We start from the raw sequence: 17,704 nt of genomic DNA, 5'->3' as shown, positions 1-17,704 counted from the left end.
GTGTGTCTGCGTGTGTGTCTGCGTGTGTGTCTGCGTGTGTGTCTGCGTGTGGGTGTGCGTGTGTGTGTGTGTGTAACAGCTGCTCTCTGTCTGTCCTCAGTTCACCCTGGCCACAGATGCCTTCCAACTGGGTTACACAGAGGACGGACACTGTAAGGGAGAGGTGGAGCACTCCTTACCGCCCCCTCAGAGACTCACCTGGGACATCCCTGTGGAGGTGAGAGTGCTGGGTGTGCGCATCGTTCCCTAACACACCCTCAGACCAGGGTTTCCGTTAGGACAATGCGGCGCCCAGACAAAATGACGGGGAAGATTCAAATTAACTGGCCATTTTGAGAAATTTACCGGACACCTATACATTGGATGCGTAACCCATTAGGGCATCCACCCACGGTGATCAGAATGACAGAAATCACATTTACATTATGGTAATTCATCTTAACAGAACATGTAACTCGTAATGAAACGGCCAATAAAACAGAATTTTCAAACATTTTCCAAAATACAATGGGAAACCCCATTCTAAACAGCCCACCTGGAGAAACGACATTCTACACAGCCCACCTGGGGAAACCACATTCTACACAGCCCACCTGAGGAAACGACATTCTACACAGCCCACCTGGGGAAACGACATTCTAAACAGCCCACCTGATAGTGGTTCCATATGTGACAGAGATGAGAAATCTCTGTTAGAATCTTAGAAAGAGAGGGACTCTAAAGACACAACAACTAGGATGTGCTGCTAATATGACTAGGATTGTGCCTTTGGCTTCTGGGCAGCAAAATAAAATTTATATGAAAACCAACAGAACAGGACTCTGTCACATGTGCTCAGTGTGAACCTGCTTTCATCTGTGAAGAGCACAGGGCGCCAGTGGCGAATTTGCCAATCTTGGTGTTCTCTGGCAAATGCCAAACGTCCTGCATGGTGTTGGGCTGTAAGCACAACCCCCACCTGTGGACGTCGGGCCCTCATACCACCCTCATGGAGTCTGTTTCTGACCGTTTGAGCAGACACATGCACATTTGTGGCCTGCTGGAGGTCATTTTGCAGGGCTCTGGCAGTGCTCCTCCTGTTCCTTGCACAAAGGCGGAGTGTGGGTTGTTGCCCTCCTACTGCCTCCTCCATGTCTCCTGATATACTGGCCTGTCTCCTGGTAGCGCCTCCATGCTCTGGACACTACGCTGACAGACACAGCAAACCTTCTTGCCACAGCTCGCATTGATGTGCCATCCTGGATGAGCTGCACTACCTGAGCCACTTGTGTGGGTTGTAGACTCTGTCTCATGCTACCACTAGAGTGAAAGCACCGCCAGCATTCAAAAGTGAAGCATAGGAACTGAGAAGTGGTCTGTGGTCACCACGTGCAGAACCACTCCTTTATTGGGGGTGTCTTGCTAATTGCCTATAATTTCCACCTGTTGTCTATTCCATTTGCACAACAGCATGTGAAATGTATTGTCAATCAGCGTTGCTTCCTAAGTGGACAGTTTGATTTCACAGAAGTGTGATTGACTTGGAGTTACATTGTGTTGTTTAAGTGTTCCCTTTTCTTTTGAGCAGTGTACATTCACCAACATTATATAATTACTCCTGTTTATATAGAAATAATTAAAATCATTAAAAATTCTTCACCAGAAAGCATGACATGGCCACAGAGGAATCGAGGATAATTAGCTTCTTATAAAGCTTAGCTTTTGCCTATTTGGGAAGCCCGCAATTTGGGCAGCACGCCTGGTAGGCCTAGCTGATTATTGAGATTTGGCTGTCAGTGAAAAGCAAAAAATACGTGTGAAGACAATAAGAAGGGGAGGGGTGTCTGGTGACGATACAGCCGAATCTCCCGCCAGTTCTTGCACATTCATTATGTCATTGCGTGAATTGTTTGTCCTTTAATTTTTTTTTATTTTATCAATTCCCCTTACAAATGACACCAGTAGTAAATGTACCATTAATCCCCATAATTTTCTTACATTTACCGTTCTCATTCTCGGAGTGGAAACATTGCGGAGTTCACAACCCGCTACACTTTTGTTTTGGAATGCTCCATATGAGCAATGAGTATGTATCTGGTTTCTATGTCCTGATAATGTTGAAGTGAGCACGCGGAAATGTAGGAAAGTGTTGTTGTTTTTTTTTTTACATCAATGCAAATGATGATATATTAAAACTATAGTTTCTCACAGTAAGCTATTTTAACAAATCTTCCAATCTCCCCCTCGATAGTCACCAATCCTCAGTGTGAATGAGAAATGGAAGTTAAAGGCCTACTGCTGTATTAGCTATGAGTTCCATGCACATCATATGGCAGAGGCTAGTGATCTTTCATTAGTTGACTTTTTTGAATTTTGTCATGGTTTTAAGAAACGAAAACGGTATTGAAATGAAACTGTTCCACGCAAATCTGTATATGTACATCATAACTGTCACTCAGAACGGTAAAAATGGTAGGATAAATTGTAAGCTTCCCCAAACTTGCAACTCACGCGCCGCCTATTAAATTGCCTCCACGTTTTCACGGTCGGATTTTGCCTATATGCTAATTTGAAGCAAGTTAAACGATGCCTCGTAATATGAAATGAAACATTCAGGTTTATTAAGTATGTTTTCAAAATGCCTACTGCCTCCAGCTCACATTGTAAAGGGTGAAGCGCTGATAGCCTGTTGATTGCACTTGTATGGTGAATGGGAGGCATGCTTCAATTACCAGTAGTTATTTTTAATCGTGCAGGAGAAATCCCGCTCAAAATAGGCTCTATGCTGACTAACGAAAATACACAGCCCAATTTTAATTCCACAAAATAAGGAAAAGGAACCTATCGACCAATACTCTTTACCTGTCAAACGTATTCCCATTGATTGCTTTTTCGATTAATGAATAAAAAGCATCATTTTGAAATTAGATTTTTTTTGCTCCAGGTGATTTGTCGTCTAATGGAAACCTTGCCTCAGACATCCTTTGGGAGGGGGGTGTGTCCGTGTTTATTGTCACTTGAAACACCCTGTAAAACATTGTCCAGCTCCCTCTCTCCTCTTTCTTTAAGTCTTGGATCAGTTCTTCTCTCGGTTTCATTCCACGACTTAATGTCCATTGACAGTCCTGAACCACAATTAATACATGTTGAGGAACTAATTCCGTGGCTTAAGTTTAATATTTGAGTCTAAGTATGGTGCACAATGTTAGCATGACCTCCTTGAGCCACGATTTGGTGAAAGTAGGGGCAGTTGCAGTGACTGTATTACTGGCAATCATGAGTCATGACTGCAGTAAAATTCTATGTGGCCGTTGAGTTACGGTAACCTCCTTTTATGGACTCTGGACATGCGTTGGTAGTACCCAACTCGCAAATGATTATCAGGTTGCTAATGGCCTGGTAGTCAGGGTTCTTTTTCCTTTAACCACTCTGACATCAATTCAAATGCAATCCAAAGTCCCATCGAACACATCATGAAAACAGTATGTGCTTTTAAAAGTCACCTCACTGTGATTGATCGTTTTGAAGAAAGAAGTTAATTAACAGATTTGAATCTGAGTGTGAAAACATGGTCGTTGTGGATGTTGTTTCAAAGCCTAACACAACAAAATGGGCAGTGCTTTCTGAGGTGATGATTGCATGACAATGGCCGGCTGACAAAATGTCATGACCACCACAGCCCGAGATGAAAGGTTCTTCTCTTTTTGTCTTTCATCAGTTTATTTTCTTTCATCCGAGAGAAGTGGCATCTCTCTCGCGCGCTTTCTCTCTCTGTTTGTTTGTTGCGGTTGGAGTGTTCCGTTTCCTCCTCTGTTTCTACCGACCCACAACAGTCAGGCAATCGGGGGAAATTCCCTCCACTCTATCTCTACCACCTACAGTGCATTCGGAAAGTATTCAGACCCCTTGACTTTTTTCACATTTTGTTACGTTACAGCCTTATTATAAAATGTATTAAATTGTTATTTTCCACATTAATCTGCACACAATACGCCATAATAACAAAGCAAAAACAAGTTGAGACATTTCTGTAAATGTATTAAATATAAATAACTGAAATATCACATTCAGACCCTTTACTCAGTACTTTCTTGAAGCATCTTTGGCAGTGATTACAGCCTCGAGTCTTCTTGGGTCTGACGCTACAAGGTTGGAATACACCTATATTTGGGGAGTTTCTCCCATTCCTCTCTGCAGATCCTCTCAAGCTCTGTCAGGTTGGATGGGGAGCATTGCTGCACAGCTATTTGCAGGTCTCTCCAGAGATATTAGATCGGGTTCAAGTCCGGGCTCTAGCTGGTCCACTCAAGGACATTCAGAGACTTGTCCCGAAGCCACTCCTTCGTTGTCATGGCTGTGAGCTTAGGGTCATTGTCCTGTTAAAAGGTGAACCTTCGCCCCTGTCTGAGGTCCTGAGCGCTCTGGAGCAGATTTTCATCAAGGATCTCTCTGTATTTTGCTCCGTTCATCTTTGCCTTGATCCTGACTAGTCTCCCAGTCCCTGACGCTGAAAAACTTTCCCACAGCACGATGCTGCCACCACCATGCTTCACCGTAGGGATGGTGCCAGGTTTCCTACAGACGTGACTCTTGGCATTCAGGCCAAAGAGTTCTATCTTGGTTTTATCAGACCAGAAAATCTTGTTTCTCATGGTCTGAGAGTCTTTAGGTACCTTTTGGCAAACTCCAAGCGGTCTGTCATGTGCCTTTTACTGGGTAGTGGCTTCTGTCTGGCCACTCTACCAGAAAGGCCTGATTGGTTGAGTGCTGCAGAGATGGTTGTCCTTCTGGAAGGTTCTCCCATCTCGACAGAGGAACTCTAGAGCTCTGTCAGAGTGACCATCGGCTTCTTGGACACTTCCCTGACCAAGGCCCTTCTCCCCCAATTGCTCAGTTTGGCCGGATGGCCAGATCTAGGAAGAATCTTGGTGTTTCCAAACTTCTTCCATTTTGGAATGATGGAGGCATCTGTGTTCTTAGGGACCTTCATGGCTTCAGAATTTTTTTTTTGTACCCTTCCCCAGATCTGTGACTCTACACAATCTTGTCTCGGAGCTCTACGGACAATTCCTTCGACCTCATGGCTTGGTTTTTACTCTGACATGCACTGTCAACTGTGGGACCTTATATAGACAGGTGTGTTATTTTCCAAATTATGTCCAATCAATTGAATTTACCACAGGTGAATGCAATTGAATTGGAAACAGGATGCACACGAGCTCAATTTCGAGTCTCATAGCAAAGGGTCTGAATAGATAAATAATAATGTAAATAATAAATGTAAATAATATGTATATTTTTTTATTATTTATGGATGTATTCAGACCCTTTGCTATGAGACTCTGTTTTTGCTTTGTCATTATAGGGTATTGTGTGTAGATTTCTGAGGAAAAAATAAATATTTAATACATTTTAGAATAAGGCTACAACGTAACAAAATGTGAAAAAAGTCAAGGGGTCTGAATACTTACCGAAGGCACTGTATATCTCCACCTTTTCTCCCTACTTCTACCTCAGCAGTGCAGTGCTCTCCTCCCTTGGCCTCTACTGTGTTAACTGCCTGTCTGTGGGAGCGCTGGGGAGTTCCACTCCTGGAAATTACCTCAATGTGCTGCTATGACTGACTAGCTGGCTGGTTGACTGACTGGCTGACAGTTACAGAGCTCAGAATCTTGCATACACTACTGGTCAAAAGTTTTAGAACACCTACTCATTCAAGGGTTTTTCTATTATGTACTTTATTTTGACATTGTAGAATAATAGTGAAGACATCAAAACTATGTAATAACACATATGGAATCATGTAGTAACACGTTTTTGGTTAAACAAATGAAAATATATTTGTGATTCTTCAAATAGCCACCCTTTGCCTTAATGACAGATTTGAACACTCTTGGCATTCTCTCAACCAGCTTCATGAGATGGAATGCATTGGAATGCATTTCAATTAACAGGTGTGCCTTAAAGTTAATTTGTGGAATTTCTTTCCTTCTTAATGCGTTTGAGCCAATCAGTTGTGTTGTGACAAGGTAGGGGTGGTATACAGAAGATAGACGTATTTGGTAAAAGACCAAGTTCACATAATTTCCTTAAGACATGAAGGTCAGTCAATTTGGAAAATGTCTAGAACTTTGAAAGTCTCTTCAAGTGCAGTCGAAAAAACCATCAAGCGCTGTGATGAAACTGGCTCTGATGAAGACCGTCACAGGAATGGAAGACCCAAAGATACCTCTGCTGCAGAGGATAAGTTCATTAGCGTTACCAACCTCATAAATTGCAGCCCAAATAAATGCTTCACAGAGTTCCAGTAACAGACACATCTCAACATCAACTGTTCAGAGGAGACGGTGTGAATCAGGCCTTCATGGTCGAATTGCTGCATAAAAACACTACTAATGGACACCAATAATAAGAAGAGACAAGACAAGAAACACGAGCAATGGACATTAGACTGGTGGAAATGTGTCATTTTGGTCTGGAGTCCAAATCTGAGATCTTTGGTTCCAACCACCGTGTCTTTGTGAGATGCGGTGTGGGTGAACTGATGATCTCCGCATGTGTATTTCCCACTGTAAAGCATGGAGGAGGAGGTGTTACGGTGTGGGGGGTGCTTTGCTGGTGACAGTCTGTGATTTAGTTAGAATTCAAGGCACACTTAACCAGCATGGCTACCACAGCATTCTGCAGCGATACGCCATCCCATCTGCTTTGAGCTTAGTGGGACTATCATTTGTTTTTCAACAGGACAATAACCCAGCACACATCCAGGCTGTATAAGAGCTATTTTACCAAGAAGGAGAGTGATGGGTGCTGCATCAGATGACCTGGCCTCCACAATCCCCCAAGATCAAGCAAATTGAGATGGTTTGGGATGAGTTGGACCGCAGAGTGAAGGAAAAGCAGCCAACAAGTGCTCAGCATATGTGGGAACTCTTTCAAGACTTTTGGAAAAGCATTCCAGGTGAAGCTGGTTGAGAAAATGCCAAGCGTGTGCAAAGCTGTCATCAAGGCAAAGGGTGGCTATTTGAAGAATCTCAAATATAAAATATTTTTGGATTTCTTTAACACTTTTTCTTGGTTACTACATGATGTGTTGTTTCATAGTTTTGATATCTTCACTATTATTCTATAATGTAGAAAATAGTACAAATAAAGAAAAATTATTGAATGAGTAGGTGTGCCCAAACTTTTGATCGGTAGTGTACATAATATACACACACAGCCTGGTCGCCAAATGACCGGGGACTTTTGGGGGACTTTGCCCCTGTTAATTATTACATGCGCCAACTTACTTGCAGCATTTCTATGCTTATTAGAATAGTGAAGCCTTCACATTGATAACAGAACACACACGAGTGCCTCCGTACATCACCAAGGCTCAAAGGTCTATTCGAGTTGCATTGCTTGCCCCCCACGCACTCTCTCACTCACCTGGACCTTTTGTCACTACCAACTCTTTCTTCATCTGTTTTCTCTCCCTCTGTGTTTTTTTTTAATTTCCCCTTCATGTTGCCTCAACTCTCAAACTGTCTGCTTCATGAGGGCTTGCCTTTCTCAAATTCCCCTTATTAGTACCGCTCATTCTCTTATTCCTTCCTCTTACCCCTTCTTCCTCTCCCTACAGTACCGGTATGCTTTCCTCTTCTCCCCTTCATCTCCCTGTTTCCTCCTCTCTCTCTCTCCCTCTCTCTCTCTCTCTCTCTCTCTCTCTCTCTCTCTCTCGTTGTTGGAAGCGGCCTCTGTCTCTGAACTGAAAACAGAAATAACATGTGGTAAACTGGTCTCCAGTCATTCGAAATATATGCATTCTGGCTGGTTGGATCGAACTCTTAAGTACTTTGCTGTGTCATGCCACTCCACAGCAAACTACTCTCAATAAAAACTACTCTCAACCGGCTTTTCTGAATGCTGTTCATGCTCAAGTCTACTCCACTTTGTTTGAGTTTCATTGCTCTTCAAGAGTGGCTGACAGTTTTCAACCCAAGGAAAGAACATGGGGGGAGTTAGTGAGGTAACTTTATTCAACTCCCAGTTCAACTCTGGATAACCAGTCGTACGAACGTGGCTCACCTTTTTAGCCAGCTAAATGTCAATGTCAACGGATTCTTCAGAACTAACCTGCACTGGGGTCGGCCAAATAAGACGGCATTAACCTTGAGTAATCAAATAAATACTTCAAAAAAAGTCCACAAGGTAATCTATGTCCGCTATAACAGCAGTCATAAGTTACCGTCGGCGACGGTCTCTCTGGACCACTAACTAACCCGGGCCGTCATTAAAACATCAAAACTATCATAATGTAAATATTACTGGATGCAAAGCGGAAGGACGTGTGGTTCTTCTCAAACTCACAGGGGGTTTCCACACACGCACACCGCTCACGTAACAGGTTAAGGCCAGGGTGTCTTGGGGGGTTTTCCATCCTTAAACAAATTCCTTTTTAGAAAGTTAACTAGTGAGTGTTTGTCTAGAAAACCCAAACCTGGCTCTCAGCCTGACTCAACCCCTGGGAACCAAACTCCCATGGCAAGATCTGTGCCAGCTGACCTGACTCATCCCACATTTTCAGCCAGCTACTTTTTTCCACTTCATTAATTAACTAGGCTATTTTTTTATTTAAATGTTTCAATTTCACTAGTCAGAAAAGTCAGTTGAGCCCTCTCCCACTAGAATGAAATATATGCATCTTGTCGCAATCTATTTATACAGATGCCGTGTATCAGATAGGACAGACTGAACCTTGCTCCCCGGCACATATTGCTGCATCGATACTGAGACGGGGGTCGGGAGGACACTCTGGCCCCGTCCGACGATACCACCAGACAGGGCCAACCAGGCAGGATATAACCCCATCCATTTTGACTAAGCACAGCCCCCATCACCACTAGAGGGATAGCAACAGACCAACTTACTACCCTGAGACAAGGATGAGTATAGCCCACGAAGATGTCCCTCACTGCACGAGCCCCTATAATAGGGTCAGAGGCAGAGAATCCCAGTGGAAAGATGGGAGCTGGCCAGGTCAGAGACAGCAAGGGCGGTACGTCATTCCAGTGCCTTGCCGTTCACCTTTGCACTCAATCGTAGGACCTAGTGAAGAGATGAGTCTTCAATAAAGACTTAAAGGTTGAGACTGAGTCTGCGTCTCTCACATGGATAGGCAGACCATTCCACAAAAATCTAGTTCAATAGGAGAAGGCCCTCCCCTCAGCTGTTTGCTTAGAGATTCTAGGGACAATAAGGAGGCCTGCGTATTGTGACCATAGCGTACGTGTAGGTATGGACGGCAGGACCAAATCAGAGAGATGGGTAGGAGCAAGTGCATGTAATGCTTTGTAGGTTAGCAGTATAATCTTGAAATCAGCCCTAGCCTTAACAGGAAGCCAGTGTAGAGAGGCTAGCACTGGAGTAATATGATCACATTTGTTGGCTCTAGTCGGGATTCTAGCAGCTGTATTTAGCACTAACTGAAGTTTATTTAGTGTTTTATCCAGGTAGCTGTAGAGTAGAGCATTGCAGTAGTCTAATCTAGAAGTGACAAAAGCATGGATTTGTTTTTCTGCATTCTCTCATCTTTCTTGATCTCTCACTGTCTTTCTCTCTATCTCAGGCCTCTTTGGCCTTATTATTGAAGAGCTGAGACATAGGCAGAAGATTAGGACGATTACGGAGAAAAAAACGTATGAAATGTATGCATTCACGACTGTAAATCGCTCTGGATAATATGTAATGTAAACTCAGCAAAAAAAGAAACGTCCCTTTTTCAGGACCCTGTCTTTCAAAGACCATTCGTAAAAATCCAAATAACTTCACAGATCTTCATTGTAAAGAGTTTAAACATTGTTTCCCATGCTTGTTCAATGAACCATAAACAATTAATGAACATGCACCTGTGGAACGGTCGTTAAGACCCTAACAGCTTACAGACGGTAGGCAATTAAGGTCACAGTTATGAAAACTTAGGACACTAAAGAGGCCTTTCTACTGACTCTGAAAAACAACCAAAAGAAAGATGCCCATGGTCCCTGCTCATCTGCGTGAACGTGCCTTAGGCATACTGCAAGGAGGCATGTCCGTACTGTGAGATGTCTAAGACAGCGCTACAGGGAGACAGGACGGACAGCTGATCATCCTCGCAGTGGCAGACCACGTGTAATAACACAGGATCGGTACGTCCGAACATCACACCAGGTACAGGATGGCCGCAACAACTGCCTGAGTTACACCAGGAATGCACATTACCTCCATCAGTGCTCAGACTGTCCCCAATAGGCTGAGAGAGGCTGGACTGAGGGCTTGTAGGCCTGTTGTAAGGCAGGTCCTACCAGACATCACCGGAAACCACGTCGCCTATGGGCACAAACCTGCCGTCGCTGGACCAGACAGGACTGGCAAAAAAGTGCTCTTCACTGACGAGTCGCGGTTTTGTCTCACCAGGGGTGATGGTCGGATTTGCGTTTATCATCGAAGGAATGAGCGTTATACCGAGGCCTGTACTCTGGAGCGGGATCGACTTGGAGGTGGAGGGTCCGTCATGGTCTGGGGTGGTATGTCACAGCATCATCGGACTGAGCTTGTTGTCATTGCAGGCAATCTCAACACTGTGCATTACAGGGAAGACGTCCTCCTCCCTCATGTGGTACCCTTCCTGTAGGCTCATCCTGACATGACCCTCCAGCATGACAATGCCACCAGCCATACTGCTTGTTCTGTGTGTGATTTCCTGCAAGACAGGAATGTCAGTGTTCTGCCATGGCCAGCGAAGAGTCCAGATCTCAATCCCATTGAGCACGTCTGAGACCTGTTGGATCGGAGGGTGAAGGCTGGGGCCATTCCCCCCAGAAATGTCTGGGAAATTACAGGTGCCTTGGTGGAAGAGTGGGGTAACATCTCACAGCAGGAACTGGCAAATCTGGTGCAGTCCATGAGGAGGAGATGCACTGCAGTACTTAATGCAGCTGGTGGCCACACCAGATACCGACGGTTACTTTTGATTTGTTCAGGGACACATTATTCCATTTCTGTTAGTCACATGTCTGTGGAACTTGTTCAGTTTATGTCTCAGTTGTTGAATCTTGTTATATTCATACACATGTTAAGTTTGCTGAAAATAAACGCAGTTGACAGTGAGAGGACGTTTCTTTTTTTGCTGAGTTTAGATAAAGGGAGAAGTACTCTCCCATCAGTATGTGCTAAATTGATTTTTAAACTGATGGGTTTATTGGTGTTAAAATACACCAGTTATGCTATTTTGGACCACCAGGCTGCTGATGTCATGCAATCTGACGTTTTTGTATTTATACTTTTTCATAATAACAAGTTTGATGTCTGACGACAATAGGAAGTTCATGAGGTCACTGCGGAAACTGTATACAGACATGTCGATAGATGTAGTGTAAACCAGGCTTTAGTCTTGAAATCTTTGTTTGTTTAATGCACTACCGTACTCACTATGTTTAGCACATGGCCTCACATGTGAATCCTTAAAGAGATGGGTGGGGCTAAGGCTTAAGTGGGTGTGAACGATGCTGAATGGGTTTAGACAAAGAGCTCTCCAGTAGGTGTACCAAAACATTCAAGGTCCATTTTCTCAAAAGTGGGGTTACAAGTTTATCAACTTTCAAAGCAGAATTACTTTCCCATTGTTCCTCAACTGTAGTGTACAATATACAATTTTATAGCTCCGAGTCTCTACTTTTATCCAATTTTAAAAAACGGCATTTTAAATTTTGCTACATAAGACCAAATCAAGCCCATCGGTCACATATGATACATTTTTCAGGGTTCAATCCAAGAATCTAGCAGCTGTATTTAGCACTAACTGAAGTTTATTTAGTGTTTTATCTGGGTAGCTGGAGAGTAGCGCATTGCAGTAGTCTAATCTAGGAGTGACCGAAGCATGGGTTATGTTTTCTGTGTTCTCTCTATCTTTCTTTATCTCTTGCAGTCTTTCTCTCTCGGTCCTCTTTGGCCTTATTATTGAATACCTGAGATGGTGAAGAAGATTTAGATAAATGGAGGACTACCCTCCCATCAATATGTGCTCTCTCTTGCTCTGCCATGACTTCCCATGATCTCAACCAGATGTTGTTGTCAGACGGGGAGAGACTGGAAACCAATCTTTTAGTGGCACTTTCACATCTGTTGTGTCACCCCCGCCCTTTAACAACGCTTACAGCCTACTAGGGAAAGTGAATACCTAGACAGTTGCACAACTGAATGCATTCAACCGAAATGTATCTTCCGCATTTAACCCAACCCCTCTGAATTACTACGCACTAACCTCGTGCCCAGGTTCGAATTGCTGGCGCGTAGAGCCTGGTAACAGTGTGGGACTGTTTGGGACTTATGGGGGGTCGATTTACTGAGTGACATGATAATCAATTCCAATTCTGAGCGAATCACACGACTATGAGGCATGGGGCCAAATCGAGGAGAAAAGTGTTTTGCTATGGTGCACCACATAAATAATTCCCCGTAACCCGAGGTAGTAGGAACATATCTCTGTTCATTCTAATAACTAGCGAGCGTAACTCTGCTAGCCGTCCTGTAACATATGATATACACTGTCTTCAAATAGAAAAAGTAAAGATACGCCATCAAAGGCAGTTGACGATGTCGTGGTTGTACAGAACACTATCCCAGTAAAAAGTACAAACACAGTCTTTTCCGTACCAATGACAATGATGTAGAACGCTACGACTATTGCAAAGCACTGGAGGAGATTGTTGGACCCATCTCTGTGGGAGATGGCTTGCCGCTGGCAGTTTTGAGAAAAGTGTTGAACTCTTCATAGAAGATACTACAAAAGCAGCTGTGAATTGGAAAGAATATATATTTTGAGAAAGAAAATATCCATGTTGCACAAGCTAACCCAGTTTTCTTTGTTGCGCAAGAACACCGAAACAATACTGGCCCCTGTATGCAGGACACTTATGGGGAGGTTATAAGGATTGCGCTAAATGGTGATCTATAGAGATCAGCCAATTAAAACCATCTGTTTGGTTTTTTTTGTCCGCTCCTGCCATTGGCTTCCAGTCAAGTCCCGTTCTGAGTCACTTGGAAACCAGAGGATCAGCAGAGAGAGATTAACTAGGCACTAGGTCTGAAATGATTGTCTGGCCAATGAGTTACCAGGTCTTAATGAAAAATAACTAATAAAAATGTACAAGCTTTTATTAAGTGTTTCCTCCCCTCACCCCTCCATCTTTCTCTCTTCAGGTTCAGGAGCAGGTGTCCATCTCTCTGTCTGTGGCACAGGCCCTAGCTGACGATGTGGACTGTCATGTCTTCCCCTTCAGGGACTTTGGGAAGGGACGCATCAAAAAGCTGAAGATCAGCCCAGACGCCTTCATTCAATTGGCTCTGCAGCTAGCTTACTACAGGGTGAGTTAAAGGGGGTGTCTTTCAACCAGTTGGCTCTGCAGATAGCTTACTACAGGGTGAGTTAAAGGGGATGTCCTTCAAACATTTGGCTCTGCAGCTAGCTTCAGGGCCGTGCACAGATCATTGGGGGTGCTGGTGCTCTTGGGGGTGGCGGAGGGGGTATTTGCTGGGATTCAAGCAGCTTATGAAATTAGCTAGTTTGATGTGCAATTCGTTACATTTTAAAAATTAAAACACAAAATGTAAATGAGTCTCTAAATAAAATGTAAAAGTATTTAATAAAATAAAAAAATCTACCAGGCAACGAGGGCACTGGTTGAGCTCGATCTGTGCACGTGCCTGGCTAGCTTACTACAGGGTGAGTTAATTAATGGGGATGTCCTTCATTCAGCTGGCTCTGCAGCTAGCTTACTACAGGGTAAGCAGGACATTCCTATAACATACAGTGCGTTCGGAAAGTATTCAGACCCCTTGAAGGCACACACCTGTCTAAATCAGGTCCCACAGTTGACAGTGCATATCAGAGCAAAAACCCAGTCATGACGGCGAATTAATTGTCCGTAGAGCTCCAAGATCTGGGGAAGAGAAAGTGACCAAGAACCCGATGGTTACTCTGACAGAGCTCTAGTGTTCCTCAGTGAAGATGGGAGTATTTTCCAGAAGGACAACCATCTCGACAGCACTCCACCAATCAGGCCTTTAAGGTAGAATGACCAGACGGAAGCCACTCCTCAGTAAAAGGCACATGACAGCCCGCTTGGAGTTTGCCAAAAGGCACCTAAAGACTCTCAGACCATGAGAAACAAGATTCTCTGGTCTGATGAACCAGGATTGAACTCTTTGGCCTGAATGCCAAGAGTCACGTCTGGAGGAAACCTGGCACCATCCCTATGGTGAAGCATGGTGGTGGTGGTGGCAGCATCATGCTGTGTGGATGTTTTTCAGCGGCAGGGACTGGGAGACTAGTCAGAATCGAGGCAAAGATGAACAGAGCAAAGTACAGAGAGTTCCTTGCTCCTGAGCGCTCCGGACCTCAGACTGGGCGAAGGTTCACCTTCCAACAGAACAATGACCCTAAGCACAGCACCAAGATAATGCAGGAGTGGCTTTGGGGCAAGTCTCTGAATGTCCTTGAATGGCCCAGCCAGAGCCCGGACTTGAACCCAATCTAACATCTCTGGAGAGACCTGAAAATAGCTGTGCATCAATGCTCCCCATCAAACTTGACAGAGCTTGAGAGGATCTGCAGATAAGAATGGTAGAAACTTCCCAAATATAGGTGTGCCAAGCTTGTAGCGTCATACCCAAGAAGACGCAAGGTTGTAATCGCTGCCAAAGGTGTAAAGGGTCTGAATACTTATGTAAATGTGATATTTCTGTGGAAAAAGTCAAGGGGTCTGAATATTTTCCAAAGGCACTATATATACAACATTGAGAAGACCCTCTATGCCTATTTATTGATTCCAAGTGTTCTTAAGTTCTTTAGAAGTCTGTCATCTATTGCAGTTCATTGCCTAAATCACTGAATTAATCAAAGCTAAAACAAGAAATCTGTCTTAGTTGTACCATTTTACATCTAACTAAGGTGTTTTGTGCACCGATGAGCAGTGTTTATGAAGTTTGACAATGTCATGAAAGCTAGCATGATTTGTCCAACAATAGCTAAGCTAGCTAGCTGAGCCAGCCGTCATACTTCATATGAAGCAAAAGGGATGCAGCTAACCCAGTGCGTCACACACAATGTTGAATTCTTCCAATAAAAGCTAGCTTGCTTCTGTTGCTAAATTAGTATCTAGCTGACATTATTATTCGTTTTCACGAAGCAGCTGCCTGTTGCTGTAACTCACGCGAGTTTGCTTGCCAGAAAAAAGGTAGCGTTAGCTAGCTAAGTAGTAGCTAGTAGCTATGTCAGTAATGCCACATTAATGTTAGCTAGCTACATCTATAGTATGAGGGAGGATTTTGTTTGCTGGGTTTAGGTGCTGTGAAAAGCTCGCTAGGAGCGAGATATGGATCACAACAGAGTATTTCAATCTTGTCAAGATATCTTGGTTTTCCAGGTGTGGTTAGATGTGCGATCTTGGCGTTAGTTGCCGTCTTTGACCAGACTAGTTGCGCCAGAATGGGCGGTCCTAAAGATGGCGGACACTACAAAATGGAACTCAAAGTGAAGTCACTGGTCCCTATTGATATGATGTAATCTAATACAGTTTTGGAAATCCACTGGTAAAGGTGCTACTCTTTGAAAGACACATTCAGAAGGCAGATGTGGGTACTAACCCAAGTTTTCCTCCATAAAGTTTTCCTCCACATATACTGTAACTCAAGCGCATTGAAAAAGACCTGTAGCTGATTTATTTGGCCGCTTTACATTCTTATTTGAATTTAATCTCTGAATTCCATGCATGCTTTAGTCTTGGGTAAGTACTATAGCTAAATATACCTTGTGAATCCTTCTCTGCCAGCTCCCTACTAATACCTCTTGACATAGTATCTTCCCCAGGTCTATCTCCTCTCACTAGTCAAACAAGATGTCAAACTGTTAGGAATTTTTGGAACGACCAGGGACTCGTTGAGTCATGCCACTGGCGTCAGTTACCTCTAGTAAAGGTCTCTTTCATTCCTTCTGACAAGGAAACGATCATTCCCCTCCTACTCTTACATAGTACACAGGTGTTTGTTTAAGAGGTTTCTGACATTACTAGACTACTACAACTGGATAAAATGTGTCATAATACAATAACATTATTTTACAATAACAACATCTTGCAACTAGGAATGGAATTAGAGTAGGCTACCACGGAAATGGTATATTTCTGTATAATACAATTGTGCAGTATGCTGAGCTGTACAAGGTTTGGAAAAAAAAACCATAACATTATTATCATCCATGAACATTGAGAAGAATACTGATCATTTCAGATAATTATACTAATAATGTTCCCTTGACCTTTTTTTGTCTCCCAGGATCGTAAGACGTTTTGCCTCACCTACGAGGCCTCCATGACACGGCTGTTCCGAGAGGGGAGGACTGAGACTGTACGATCCTGCTCCAATGAGGGCTGTGCCTTTGTCAAAGCTGTGGAGAGCGGAGTGGTAGGCTTACTGATTGGGGATGTTTTAATGGTGCTCATAAGTTCTTCTAGAACCTTCCCAGTGGCTCAGTGAAAATAGATTTCACAGGTTTTACTGTGTTATTGATGCGGAGTCACATTCACTTCGGAATGAATGTGTTCACACACTTGCTAGTGAAACAGATTTCACTTCAGTATAAATAAGGTCATTTAGGAGGAAACGAGTTTCACTCAAAGGGATTTGCATTTTTTCTTCAGACACTGATGACTCTTATGGCTGTAAGATTTAATTTAATTCAAATTGAAATTGTGATATTGACATATGCAATATCCATATGTCAAGAGGCCCAAAAAATATTATCCCTTTGACACAGATATTGAGATGAGAGCGATGCAAGACATTTGTTCTTCACACCAGTGTTTCCTCTGCAGTCATTTAACTGTGGCAATGCGCCAGTGCAAAATCATTGCCGCCATTTCGCAGTTGGCAGGTAACCCCATGTTACCCTAACAGGTAGGCCTACATTATGTTCACTGTGTTGTCACAAGTTTTTTGGGACATCCAGTCGTGGCCAAAAGTTTTGAGAATGACACAAATTTTAATTTCCACAAAGTTTGCTGCTTCAGTGTCTTTAGATCTTTTTGACAGATGTTACTATGGAATACTGAAGTATAATTACAAGCATTTCATAAGTGTCAAAGGCTTTTATTGACAATTACATGAAGTTGATGCAAAGAGTCAATATTTGCAGTGTTGACCCTTCTTTTTCAAGACCTCTACAATCTGCCCTGGCATGCTGCCAATTAACTTCTGGGTCACATCCTGACTGATGGCAGCCCATTCTTGCATAATCAATGTTTGTCGTAATTTGTGGGTTTTTGTTTGTCTTGAGGATTTACCACAAGTTTTCAATGGGATTAAGGTCAGGGGGGTTTCCTGACCATGGACCCAAAATATTGATGTTTTGTTCCCCGAGCCACCTAGTTATCGCTTTTGCCTTATGGCAAGGTGCTCCATCATGCTGGAAAGGCATTGTTTGTCACCAAACTGTTCCTGGATGGTTGGGAGAAGTTGCTCTCGGAGGATGTGTTGGTAATTCTTTATTCATGGCTGTGTTCTTAGGCAAGCCAAGGGCTGAGAAGCAACCCCACACATGCAGGATGCTTTACATGACACAGGACAGATGGTAGCGCTCCCCTTGTCTTCTCCGGACAAGCTTTTTTCCGGATGCCCCAAACAATCGGAAATGGGATTCATCAGAGAA

At 43.4% G+C, this 17,704-nt stretch overlaps 1 protein-coding gene across 2 annotated transcripts in view; it reads left to right on the top strand.

The window, feature by feature from the left end:
• Window positions 1-17,704, top strand: part of LOC139420946 (carnitine palmitoyltransferase 1A2b) — a 45,162-nt gene that overhangs the window by 21,245 nt on the left and 6,213 nt on the right. For both annotated transcript variants that reach the window (XM_071171376.1, XM_071171375.1), the window contains exons 12-14: window positions 101-217; window positions 13,201-13,365; window positions 16,333-16,461. In XM_071171376.1, coding sequence (XP_071027477.1) covers window positions 101-217; window positions 13,201-13,365; window positions 16,333-16,461 — 411 coding nt within the window. The remainder of the gene's footprint in view (window positions 1-100; window positions 218-13,200; window positions 13,366-16,332; window positions 16,462-17,704) is intronic.

The sequence above is a fragment of the Oncorhynchus clarkii genome, chromosome 12 (genome assembly GCF_045791955.1).
Source record: "Oncorhynchus clarkii lewisi isolate Uvic-CL-2024 chromosome 12, UVic_Ocla_1.0, whole genome shotgun sequence".
In the NCBI taxonomy this organism is placed as follows: Eukaryota; Metazoa; Chordata; class Actinopteri; order Salmoniformes; family Salmonidae; genus Oncorhynchus; species Oncorhynchus clarkii.
This window is presented reverse-complemented; position numbering and strand designations above follow the sequence as displayed.